We start from the raw sequence: 13770 nt of genomic DNA on the forward strand, positions 1-13770 counted from the left end.
CATGGAACAGACGAAGGCGAAGCCAGGGACCAAAGGAACAGCAAGGAATAACCAACAAAACCCCCTCTAGGACAGGGTGAAAAGGTAGAAGGACAAAGGAGACAGGGACAGAAACATAGGAGCGGGCCACAGGCCCAAGCAAAACAGAGGCAGGACAGGGTATTGGGACAGGGACCGAGGTGTGACCGGAGGGAGCGTGGAATGTCCAGGGAGTTTCCTAGACCCTGGGTAGCTGGGTGTTGAACATGGAACATGGACCATCCTGGGCTTGATCATCAGCGAGGCAGGGCACAGCAGGCCTCAGCCGGACCACAGGACCGAAGGATGCTGAGGGGACAGCAGGGCCGGAGCAGGAGTGCACTGTGGGTCCTGTGACCTCTGCAGGCTGTGTCGGGTGAATGGGAGTCTGGCCAGTCGTCATGGAGAGTGTGTCCCTGTCTCCCCTCCCATGGGCCCCAGCTGACATTGGTAGCTGCACCGAGACCTAGAACTGGGTAAGCATAGATCTCAGGCTGAGGCAGGGGCCCACAGAGCAGGACTCATGACAAGGCCTAGAGGGTCCCACTTTAAGTCTCCCGGCCTGGCAGTGATTCGGTGGTCGGGTGTTGGCACCTTCTAGTGTGCTCAGTAAGGGAGGCACCCCCTGGGTCACTCGAAGAGAAAGTGTGAAAGATCCTCCTGGAGGAGATGAAGACACTGCCATGCAATGGGCACTCCCACTACAGTATAATGACTCACAACTATTTTGCAGCCCATATTTAGAGAAAGGGACAGCATGAATGAATGTTTAACCACACAGATACCATGACGCATATTTAATACCATTATAAATACCGTTTTCATCATTGCAATAAATTAATTCACATTTCACATATGTATTTTGTACAGATCTTGTTTTTGTGGGTACTATCTATAGCTGTCCCTGAGACATTTCCTTCAGTCGAGCGTTTAACAACGTTGTGTCACTGTTATTGCCCAAGCTAAATTGAAACTTCATAATATCTGATAATTTAGCTCTTCCAAACAATATAAGACTAGTTTATTTCTTCAGGAAACATCAACATAATGTTGAACCTTTATATAGTCTGGAGACCAATTGCAGAATTGCTGCAGGACTGGATCATTTGAGAACTTTAAATGGTTAAATGTGTTTGATTGCTTCGTGTCTTTAAGGTTTGTTTCATTTTGATTTACACAGCAAGGGGGAGGTATGATATAGATATATATCAAGAGATATATAAGAGATATGAGTTACTGATACATTATTGACTGAAACATGGGCATTGTGGACTTTTTTATTTCATATTTTCAGAGGACATTCTTCTAAACCAGATTCTACACCAGTTCAGCTGGCAATGTTTTCTTCATTTAAGAAACTTTGAAACCCTTATGAGGGAGGCATGGTGATGCAGTGGTTAGTGCTGTTGCCTCACACTTCTGGGACAAGGAATCAAGTCTCTATCAGGGCTCCATGTGTGTGGAGTTTGTATTTAGTAGATTTTTGTACCATTGGTTTTGTTTTAACTGTCTTTGTTATTTCCCTAGTGTTTGGATTCTGTTTCCTAGTTTATGAGTTCCTTGATTTAATTATTAGTTTCATCTGTTGCCTGTTTTGCCAGTCATTGTTGATTGTCCTCTGCTGTTGTTCGTTGTCTTCCATTGATTGGTTAATTGATTATGTCTTACACCTGTTCCTTGTATGCCCCAGTTCACTGTTAAGCGCTTGCCCTGCTTTGTTCTCTAGTGATTTGTTGACTTTGTTCCTTGCTGTGTGCTATTGGAAGGCGATCCCCCAAAGAGAAGCACGGACCCAGAATTGCGGGACAGAATGATCTTTATTATCGAACAAGCAGAAGAGTTTGAAGGGGCGAGATGTGAATCGTGGTCGTGGGCGAAAGCTGGGGTCGATAGCCAGGGTAGTCAGTCCTACAAGCAGGCATGAGACACAGAGACACAAGGAAGGGGAGACGCAAAGTCCAGGGGCAAGCAGGGCAGGCAGGACGGGAGACTCAGGAGCGGGATTGGGTCTGGGGAAGGAAGGCAGACAGGGTGAGGAGCACACAACAGGCAGACGGACCAGGCGAGGAATCAGGGGATGGCACGAGACAAGAAAGCGCTTGGTATTGCTATGGGACATAGGGAAATACTTCGCAATGAGAGATCGCGCACTTTCCGCTTATAGCGCTCCCGTGCGGAGCCTAACTGGCTGCTCTTCAATTAACCACGCCCGGGAGGCGTGACAGCTAGTCTGATTTGCTGTGTCCTATTGATGTCTGCTTCCCTGTTTTCTCTGTGTAACCAGTTTCACTTTGTAGATCACTTTTTGTTCTGTTATATTCTTTCCCTTGTCTAGTTTTGACCCCTCGTGGTCTGTTTTGTTTGTAATGTTCCCAGTATTTTCAGTTCTATAATAAACCCCCTTTGTGTCTGAGCCGCTAATGGATCACCACCTTTTTTTTTCTTGCCTGAACCATGTCTCGCTCCCGTGACACGTTTTGTTTTACAGAAACGAGGTATTTATATCATGGAGGTGGGATTGTTTATTAAGGGCATTGTCCAATGTGTCACAGCTTATAACTGGGGTTTCTTGAAAGTTTTTCAGTAGAACACTTGCCAGTTTTCTACAGCTAAGACCACCATCCAAGTGTTAAAGTCTGGGTTGCAAAGACTGACGTACAGAGTCATTAGCTATAGTTTAAGAATGAGTTATTCGTGGATCTGTTGTGGGCGTTCCTGAATTTGCAAACGTTACACAACGTATTGTGGAAGAAAAGCTGAATTTTATCACTAAAGTTTCGAGTGTATGGTATTTGGACCATTTTGGTGCTTATGAGCTGTGTTCCTCACCTGGCAGAGAAATCGCACTAATCAGATTGGAAGAGATTATGGACATTTATCCCCTGCCAGACTACCTGATATGCATCGCAGCTTTTCCTCATATCATGTAAGCCTAACACACCTTTTAAAAAATATCTTGCACAGCGTTAAGGGTGAATTTGAAACATAAAGGGTAACTTGAAACTCCCGATTGCATCGTCACGATTGTGTCATCGGCCAAACAGCTGATCGACATCACAGGAGGAAGGAAATTGTATGTTGGAGATTTCACAACCACTCCATCTGATAAATCAAATGTCCACATGCTGAGTGTGAATGCATGTGTAAATAGATTTTTCTCATTCACCGCATTTCAACCAGCCTTTTGCAATGTGTTTGACGTGCATGTTTATATCATGATGATAAAGAAAATACCATTTATCATTCCTTACTGCTACCTCACTGAGTCAAGGAGAAGGGTTGTTTTTCAAAAGGTACATAATTATTTAAGTGTAGGACATTTATTTCAGTTTTTATTTCATAAGAGGAAAAAAAAATAATTTATATATATATATATATATATATATATATATATATACATACATATATATATATATATATATATATATATATATATATATATATATACATACATACATATATATATATATACATATATATATATACATATATATATCCATCCATCCATCCATTTTCCAAACCGCTTATCGTATTGGGTCGCGGGGGGTCCGGAGCCTATCCCGGAAACAATGGGCACGAGGCAGGGAACAACCCAGGATGGGGGGCCAGCCCATCGCAGGGCACACTCACACACCATGCACTCACACATGCACACCTACGGGCAATATATATATATATAGGGGCGGCATGGTGGTGCAGTGGTTAGCACTGTTGCCTCACACCTCTGGGACCCGGGTTCGAGTCTCCGCCTGGGTCACATGTGTGTGGAGTTTGCATGTTCTCCCCATGTCGTCGTGGGGTTTCCTCCGGGTACTCCGGTTTCCCCCCACAGTCCAAAAACATGCTGAGGCTAATTGGAGTTGCTAAATTGCCCGTAGGTGTGCATGTGTGAGTGCATGGTGTGTGAGTGTGCCCTGCGATGGGCTGGCCCCCCATCCTGGGTTGTTCCCTGCCTCGTGCCCATTGCTTCTGGGATAGGCTCCGGACCCCCCGCAACCCTGTAGGATAAGCGGTTTGGAAAATGGATGGATGGATATATGAACAATTACACCTTCAGTACCAAGAGGCTAACTTTGGTAATGAAATTGTGAGCCTTTTGTCCTTTGCTGATATTGAAAACAAAAGTACTCAAGGTGCTTTTTCTCCTAATGAGCTTACTTCCAATGACAATCTAGTGTTTTCAGTTAGTGCCAGCACTGGCAGCAGTGGTACTGGAAGCAGTGGCACTGGCAGCAGCTTCTGCACACCTAATATAATCTGTTCTATAGAAAGTTCTTTCAGTGAGAGTGCCTCAAGAAATGCTGATTAATCCACCGACAGTGGTGACAATGGTAAATTGTGTGTATCCCTTGAGTCAAGGTGCTTTCGTGGGCTGATGTTTTTGTGGTGCCACGTTCTTTTTATGCTGCGGAATTGTACTTTGAGAGGGCAAAAGCCATGAGAAATGCCAAGAGATGGTGAAAGACGTGCCAGTGTTTGAAGAATTCCAGAATAGATGGTCAGCACTTTTTAAGCAGGTGAAGCAAGTGTTATATTTGGACACTATAAATTATTTTCCATTGAGCTGATCATTTCCTATTCAGTAGTCCAACTCTGTGTGTATTCAGGTGAATGCTGAGTTTACTTGGATAATGATGGTGCCTCTGCAGTCGCTGTTTATACCCCAGATAAGTTTAGTGATGTTCCGTGGTAAAGGAGGGTATGCAGGGCAGATAATCACACAATTAATCACACTGATTTAAATATAGAAGAAAACAATACAAAGTATAATCAAGCTGTAGCTGGACTAATCAGATCACTCTATACATGTATTTTTTCTCTATATTTTACTTGCTAGACTGAAGACATGAATGTCAAACGAACTGTGTACAGCAGAGCCCGAGTGTGTACCTTGATGAAGACAGCAGTATCCTCAGTACCGACTACTTGGTGGGTATAAAATCTTTCCTCAATAAAACTTACTGTCTTCATCTTTTACTAGCATATCGTTAACGTTTATGGATAGTGCTACTCTTATGGGTGGTGTAGTGGTCTCTTATGGGTGGTGTAGTGGTTAGCACGCATGCCACTCAGTGCTGGTGTTCCACCTGGCTTTCCCCTGTGCTTTCCAATGCCCAAAGACATGGATATTAGTTGGAGATGCAAAACTGGGATAAAGTGGTACTCAGATTACCAATAACTATCTTATAAACGTTACTTACTGTATTGATCCAGTTCATAATCTGTTACCTTTGAAATAAATCTCCCAGACAACCATGTGTTAAGAAAAGCCTTGAATATTACTGACACAAGTCATAGGCCTGCTTGCTGCACCTCTTCCTCTTACTGGGTTCCCCAGGTAACTTTACCAGCATTAGTGACTTAATCATGGTAAAATGTGTATTTTCCTAAGGACGTTGATGACTTTGACGTTTGTTCCTCTCACCTTCTGATCTTCTACTGTTAAAGTAGTTTGCATATGTTGAAGAGGAACAAATGGACCTGAAAACTTCCCACATTGTCAAAATAACTGGTTTTTATCATATTGTGGAGGGCATTTGGTTCCCACAATGTAATATAATCCAGACACACATATACACACAGGCTGAGACTCACAGAAAAATTCTGGCATGCATAGTCTGACACAGACCATTCATTAAGAGCTTTAGATAGGAAATAAAAGATGTTTGTTGTTAACTGCTGTTAAAAATAATAAATACACAAAATATTCATTTAGGCTAAAACATTGTACTGTAATCCCTTGAGTGTCTCTAGAAACAATTTCTGTTTGCTATCAACTACCGTTTATATGTTGAAGTTGGTATTTTTGGAAATGTAGTGTATGTTTAATACCTTTGTATTAACTCTGCATTTTTATTAACTGTTATAGCGTACAATACTTGAAATAAACATGCACTAAATAAAATGGAAAATTAATTTCTTGTAATATAGTTAAATGCAATATGTAAATGGATGTTATAAGCAGTATTAAGAAGTATTTATTAATTACATAGTTTAAAAAGATAAATATATTAAATACGCATGACATATGTATGATATTAAATGGTGTATGTTTTAATTCTAGGTGTAATGAGGACAGATCAAATACATTTAAAAGAGTCATTTTTAAATCATTAATGTGAATTAACTCCAGTTCTTGAAGAATTTTAATTGTATAAATCTCAGTATGAAAGTTGTTTGTTTATTTCGGTTTGATAGATTCGCAGATTTGATAATTATGGTTTCTGTTAAAAAAAGTTGTAAAATTCCAGAAATGGTTCATAAGTTTCAAACTGTGCACCAAATGAGTACAGGTTGTGGGTCGGTGAGTACCCACAATAGGCTAAGATATTTTTAAACAAATAAATTGTTCTTATTACAGGTTATATACAGAAACAGTACATAATACAATATTTTTTCTTTGAAAAATGTGAAATAGTACCCTATGTTTTTTCATCGTTCCTTCATCATTTGATGAGTATGAAAAGCATGATTTTCATTTGTAATCCCTTGACAGATATTTTACCATTGACATATCTCTTGAGAATTAGTCAAACGTCAGAATTCCTTTCATTTAATTGAGTGAAGTAATTATATTATTATAGTGTTCAATGTACTTTACCAACAGTTTATGCAGTAATAATAATGTCTTATCGTGCCTAATTTACCAATTGACTTGTGTATGTACACAAAAATAATGTACCCTTTGTACTCTTGCCAGTATGGACATGAAACAGGTTTTAAACTGCATTCATAATGGTCTTAAAAAGTCTTCAGTTTAACTTGTTGAAACCTACAGAAACCCTGGCAGGTCAGTGTTCTATTTTGAAAAACAATTATTTACAGGCTGTATGTGGTGTGTTGTAAAAGTCAATTCATCTAGGATGGCTTAGTGTTTCCATACTTAGCCCTTATCTAGAAAGCAGCAATGCTCCTTGATCTTTGTTCACTGGTGCCAGTATGTATAGGATCATTTACATTCTTGTGATTGCCCAGTCGGTAGACTTGTTAAACAAATACTCCGGAGCCAGCACATACATTTGTGAGAAACCAGATGGCAATACACTGTAGGGAAATGTTGTGGTGTTATGAAGTGCCCAGCAAACATGCCCCTTTGGGACCACAGCTGACAGCCCACTGTGGGCCCCATTACTGGGGCCAAATGCAGGGTCCCAGTGGGCTGCCCACACTGAGTTGAGTGGCCCTGCAGACCCTGAAATATCTGTGGGGCCGACATGGGCGCCATATTTCAGGCCTGCTGGATGGCCCTAGTGGGCTGCCCGCAGTGACCTTCCAGAGCTCCAGAGCAGGCCATGCTCATACTGTGGGCACACTGGGCATACTGTGGGCACAGTTAAGGCGTGCTGGGGGAAATCTGTGGAGACACAGTGCTCCAGTGTCCCTATGGGTGTGCTCTGTGGGTCTTTAAGAAATACTGTAGCAAAATCCTATACCTGCAGTATACCACAACATTACTACCGATGAATGTGCAGAATAATTGCCCTTGCTGAAAGTAGCAGTAACAAATTAAGAGCCATATGTTTTGAAATACTTTTGTTCACAGCCAGGTTAAAAGAAACATATTGAAAATTTAATACAAAACTGATCATGTGGAATGAATACCAAATAAAATTCTGTTTATTAAACATAACAATAAACACACAACCACATTACAACATAATTAATACATAATAAATCAATCCCCTCAAGGGCACCAGTGGATCCCTGTCATTTACAGTCTGCTCCTTCTGTTCCTTCCCCCATCCCAGTCTTTAGTAAACAAATACCAGTCAAAAGTTTAGACACACGAAGCCACCTACAAAGGAGAGTGAAAGTGTCGCATCACATGACCTGGCCACTTACTGTAAATCTAGTGGAAATGATTTTAAAGGGGGGGGTGGCATGGTGGTGCAGTGGTTAGTACTGTTGCCTCACACCTCTGGGACCTGGGTTCGCATGTTCTCCCCATGTCGTCGTGGGGTTTCCTCCAGGTACTCCGGTTTCCCCCCGCAGTCCAAAAACATGCTGAGGCTAATTGGAGTTGCTAAATTGCCCGTAGGTGTGCATGTGTGAGTGAATGGTGTGTGAGTGTGGCCTGTGATGGGATGGCCCCCCCATCCTGGGTTGTTCCCTGCCTCATGCCCATTGCTTCTGGGATAGGCTCCGGACCCCCTGCGACCCAGTAGGATAAGCGGTTTGGAAAATGGATGGATGGATGATTTTAAAGGAATTTAAGCAGTGTGTGAAGGAAAAGCAGCCAGTGAGGCTCAGCATATGTTGGACCTCCTTCAGGACAGCTGGAAAGCATCCCAGGAGGCCCCCTCATGAAACTGATGCAGAGGAAATAGCAAGGCCCGCCAGCCCCTGCAGCAGTTGGGGTTAAGGGCCTTGCTCAAGGGCCCAGTGGTGGGATCACTCTGTGTTCCTGGTCTTAGAGGAATGTCTTTTGAGGAGAGGTTAGCTGAACTGAATCTGTTTAGCCTCGAGCAAAGGAGACTAAAGGGGACATGATTCAGGCACACTTCAATATTAGTTAAAAAACTAGAACTCATGGCCATAGGTGGAGCAGGAGAACATGTTAAAATGAGTTTGAGAAAAGCACTTCTTTACACAGTGTGTAGTTAGAGTATGGAATAGTCTTTCTGCTAGTGTAGCACAAGCTAAAACACTGGGGTCCTTTAAATCAGAGCTAGATAAGATTTTAACAACTCTGAGCTATTAAAGTTCTCCCCAAGGCCAGGCAGGGCTGTCCCCTCTCCCCCCTACTCTTTAATCTGTCGTTGGCGCCTCTGGCTGCCACTCTCCGTCACTCAGATGTTATTTCCCCCATCCTAGTGAAAGGTGTCCCTCAGACTGTTTCTTTATATGCTGATGATCTGCTTCTTTACCTCGGCAATGCTCCTGTGGATCTCCCTCATGTCCTTAACCTGTTTCAAACATATGAATCCCTGTCTGGCTATAGGATTAACTGGGCAAAATCCTCTCTCCTTCCGTTGAATCCTGCCTACCGCTCCTCTTCACTTCCTCCTTCTATTCCTCAGGCAGGGTCTTTCAGATACCTGGGGTTGGACATTTATCCATCAGTTGCAGAGCTCACAGCTGCTGGCTTCCGCCGCACTCTCGAGGGCATTAAAGTCTCAATCTCCTCGTGGTCTTCTCTTCCCCTCTCATTTCGGGCTAGGCTGGCTGTTATTAAGATGAACGTGCTCCCTAGAATTAATTTTATGAGTTCCATGCTTCCCCTCTCCCCTCCACCTGGGTACTGGGCCTCTGTTAAGTCTACTATTACTACTTTTCTTTGGAATGGCAAGAGACCCTCCGTCAGACACTCTACCCTAATCCGTGACCAGTTGGATGGGGGCGTCTCTCTACCGGACTTCGAAATTTACCACCTTGCTTTTACTCTAAGGCCAGTTTGGAGCTGGATCAGTCCTCCCCAGCATCCCCCTGCCTGGCTTCCTATCGAAGCAGAATATGTTCTCCCCCATTGTCTAGCCTCGCTTCCTTTCCTCCCTGTTAAATTCAAATCCATCTCTGCCTCCGTCGGTCCAATTATCTGTCAGGCCCTTCGCACATGGAGAAGGGTTGAGAAATTGTTGGGCCCCTTCCCAAAATGGCACCCCAGTGTTCCGTTGCTCCACAATCCTGACCTGAACATTGGAGGCCGCCCCATCTCTTCCTCGCCGTGGTCTCAGTCAGGTATCTCCACCCTGGGTGACATTTTTGATAGCTCGGGTCTCAAATCGTTCCAGTCTCTTAAGGTCACGTTTAATCTTCCCTTTTCTTCATATTTTTTCTACCTCCAGCTGAGGTCCATGCTTAGGGCCTGTAATATCTCCTTTTCCTCACCTCTTCCGCTTCACCCGCTGTGCAGATTTGCTCTGTCCCTTTCTCCTGTTTCTAAGCCCGTGTCCAGTCTCTATTCCCTCCTCCGCAAATCCTCTCATAAACCTCTCCCCATAATTTTTGTCTGGCAGGGGGAGCTCTCTCCCACCCCCGTCTTATCTTGGAGCGTTATTTTTCATAATATTAAAAACTTTTCTAAAAATCCCAATCACCAGCAAACACAATTTAAGTTTGTTCACAGATTATACCCCACTCTCAGGAAACGCCATCTCATGAGCTTAGAGCCTGACCCCTTGTGTCATCTTTGTCCACTTCAGGTCCCTGGTACCTTTCTCCATATGTTCTGGGACTGTCCTCCAGTGGCTGCTCTTTGGGATTACGTGGCCAGATCTCTCTCTTCAGTTCTTTCCTCTCCCATCCCCCTGTCTCCCGTGGTCCTTCTTCTCCTGGACTTCTCTTCTCTCTCTTCCAGCAGAGGCTTCTGATGTCTGCCTCCTTAGCGGCCAAGTTGTTATTAGCCTCTCGTTGGAAGTCTCCTGATCGTGCCATTCCCTTGGTTTGGAAGTCCACCTTTCTTGATCTGCTTCTGCTGGAACTCTCTGCAGCCCGGATTAACAACTCGTCTGGTTCTACAATCCAGAGCTGGGTCCATGACGTGCAGCTGGTCAAGGATTGGTTGCAGGTCATGTCCTGAGGCCGTATTCCTTGTTTTTTGTTTTGATTTTTACTTTCCTAATTCTCACATTTTTCAGTGATATAAGTGCTTTATTTCTTTTCTCCTCAGTTTTTAGCTGTGCTCTCCGTGGCTGGGTGTGCCGATGACCTTTGTTGGTCTTCTGTTTCTTTAAATTGAGCTGCTGTCTCAGGGTGTATTGGGGGTGGGGTGGGGGTGGAGTATGTTCTGTTTTGTTCCATTTTGTTCTGTGTTAAAAAAAAAAATCTCTAATAAAAATTTGGTCACAAAAAAAAAAGTTCTCCCCAACTTAGCTTGATGAGTCGAATGGCCTCCTCTCGTCTGTAAATTTCTTATGTTCTGTGTGTGATACTGTGCATGTGATCACTTGCCCACACTGGCCCACAGTAAACTCACACCTACCGACAGTGGGCCAGTACAAGCATGTATGCTGGAGGTGCATTCCTTAGCTGGTAAATACAGAACACACAGGGTGCTACATTTATTTGTCAGTTCAGCATAATGTAGATAAAAAATAATTTAATAAACTCAGTTTCGACAAGCATTTTAAGGACAATCGAAAAAGGAGCCATCAAATGAATCAGTTATCCGGAAACTTACAGGACCCCGTCTTATCTTACTGTCGTACCAGAGTATTTTACAAATATAGTATTAGTATTATCCAAAGTATTATCCAACCTATTCTTGTTTTACTGTTCCACCTGTTTCTTTAACATACTCTGTCACAAACCATACCAAACTAACACGCATAACCAACACTGCTACCAAGATAATAGGTCTCCTCACACTCAACATCTCAGAGCTGAACTGTAGGGCCATCAAACACGTTGTAATCACAGTAACACGGACACCATACACCTACTGAACTGCCATTTCACTATACTGCCCTCTGGGTGCCGTTACAGGAGCATGAGGTGCAAAAGGACTGGCTGTGGTAAAAACCTGGTATGGTATCTTCTGTTTTTCTTGTGTTAATGTATATTTGTGCTATAGTCTCTGTTGCATAATGACGGGTGTAAAATGCAATGTTCTTTTATTTTTATTTTCCAGTGCGTGGATAACAATTTCCCCAAGGGGGACAATTACGTCTAAGTGTATTTAAACAATAATTAGACCAAACAAGATCTCACAAAACAAATGACACAAAACTAATTTAGCATACTTCATACACACAGGCCTGCAGTACACTACCTGACTTGAGGCTGCAAACAAGCATTTAATTAAATCTAATATTACGTAATTGCACAAAAGTAAACAATATTAAACAATGAATAATTTCGTCGCATTCCAGGACAAGCAGTTAGAAGATGAAAGAATTATTATACTATTCTTCACCACAGCGTCCGCGTTTATTTACAATTACATTTATTTCGTTTAGCAGACGATTTTGTACAAAATGACGTTCTAGTGAGGTAAATAGCTCAAAATAGTTATTTTTCACTTCAGATAAGACCGTTACACAGTGAAACATATTAATCATCTTAACAGCAAATAGAAAAGCACGGTGTATCAAGGGCGGCGCCTTAGGGACTTCCTCCAGGTTTGGTTTTTGTTTCACTGAAACCGAAAGTGAAATGTATCTCCGGCGAAGACGTTTTTATGTCACATTTCTATGCTTCGCGATATACTGCTCTTACTTTCAGTACTTTTTAAAGAAAACTCCAAAGAGAAGACATTAAACAAACAGTCTTTTCGTTAAACAGAATTTTTTTTAAATATTAGGCCTAGAGTATATAAACAGGTAGGTACTGATAAAATTACATTTATAGATCAAAAGGTTACGTAAACGGTTCTGTGAAATCGCATGTATACAATCAGTAATTGAAACTTAAATGAAAAACGACGGTGTTTTTGCAGAGGATCGCGGATACAGGCTTGGCTATGGCATCGAAGGGCTCAATCCTGCTTGCCGATTCGTCGTCTAATGGAGAAATCCGACTGAACGCCGAGGCTGTTGAAGTATTAGCTAGCCTTCCTCAGCCTCTGAAGGTAGTTAGTATATTTGGACCGCGACATTCTGGAAAATCCTACCTTCTTAACTTGCTAGCAGGGAGCAACGGTAAGGAGGAACTGTGAGCTTTATTCACTTGTGCATTTAAATACAAATGATGATACCCTCAAATTTAATTGGTTCAATGCATGTCCGTGGCCAGTAATTTTGTATATACGTAATGACTAAATGAATAATAGAACCGAGTTAATCTTTCTCTTGTGAGTGTACTTATTTTTCAGTAACCATATGATTTTTTTTCTATGTTACCTCTTGTTACTCAAACAGAAACAGTAACTTAACAAATACAGCTTATCCAATATGATGTTGTTAGCCTGGAACCATTCAAGACACAAACAACAATGCCGGTCCATCAAGGACCATATGCTTATATATGGTGGGAAATTTTGAGACTGTATAGTACCCTGTGTGCCTGGAATAGGCTCTAACCCCTCACATACTTCACCAGGATAAGCAGTTAGTTTAATATAATCTTCTCTCTGTAACTCAAATACAGTAATAAAACAGAAATATAATTAAATAATTGCCAGTAGATTATGTTACCCCGACTGGACTGGGGAGACTGGGGCCTCACCCTGGAGCCAGACCTGGGGCGGGAACTCGAAGACAAACAACTGGTGGCCAGGCCTCCACCTATGGGGGCCGGCTAGGCATAGCTCAAAGGGGTAACATTGGTTCACAGTTCTGTGGACCCACTACCTGCAGGGGGAGCCATGGAGGATGAGTGCAGTGTAGATCAGGTGGCAGTCGAAGGCAGGGGCCTCGACGGGCTGATCATCGGCTACCATCATTAGTTCTCGGCGCATGGAACGTAACCTCTCTAGTAGGAAAGGAGCCTGAGCTGGTGCGGGAGGTACAGTAGAGAGATACCAACTAGATATAGTCAGACTCACCTCAATGCACGGCTCGGGCTGTGGAATCAAACCTCTGGAGAGGGGCTGGGCTCTGTTCCACTCTGGAGTTGCCCATGGTGAGAGGCACTGGGCAGGGGTGGGTCTATTTATAACCCGGTTCGGTGCCAGTACATAGGAGTTCACCCCAGTGAGTCATGGAACACTGTGGCAGTTGTTACACCCTCATGACAATAATGGAGGTTTGATGGAAGTTTGCCCAACCAGTCTACAAGTGTTTTGTGGACTTGGAAAAGGCATATGATTGTGTCCCTTGGGGGTTCTGTGAGGGGGTGCTTTAGGAGTATGGGGTACAGGGTCCATTCTTGTGG

The 13770-nt window shown here is 42.9% G+C and overlaps 1 protein-coding gene and 1 long non-coding RNA gene across 3 annotated transcripts in view; both read left to right on the plus strand.

The window, feature by feature from the left end:
* The first annotated feature begins 4411 nt into the window (after window positions 1-4411).
* On the plus strand, window positions 4412-10715 carry LOC125723247 (uncharacterized). Its single transcript, XR_007386828.1, has 3 exons — window positions 4412-4535; window positions 4856-4947; window positions 10161-10715. It is a non-coding gene; the product is annotated as an uncharacterized LOC125723247 (long non-coding RNA).
* A 1358-nt stretch (window positions 10716-12073) lies between these two features.
* LOC125723229 (guanylate-binding protein 1-like) overlaps window positions 12074-13770 on the plus strand; it is a 63428-nt gene continuing 61731 nt past the window's right edge. Inside the window, exons 1-2 of one of the 2 annotated variants that reach the window (XM_048999639.1) lie at window positions 12074-12278; window positions 12395-12596. In XM_048999639.1, the coding sequence (XP_048855596.1) occupies window positions 12419-12596 (178 nt within the window). In that variant the 5' untranslated portion in view covers window positions 12074-12278; window positions 12395-12418. The remainder of the gene's footprint in view (window positions 12279-12394; window positions 12597-13770) is intronic. The other variant, XM_048999638.1, reaches the window with a different exon arrangement.

The sequence above is a fragment of the Brienomyrus brachyistius genome, unplaced genomic scaffold (assembly GCF_023856365.1).
Source record: "Brienomyrus brachyistius isolate T26 unplaced genomic scaffold, BBRACH_0.4 scaffold46, whole genome shotgun sequence".
NCBI classification, from domain to species: Eukaryota; Metazoa; Chordata; class Actinopteri; order Osteoglossiformes; family Mormyridae; genus Brienomyrus; species Brienomyrus brachyistius.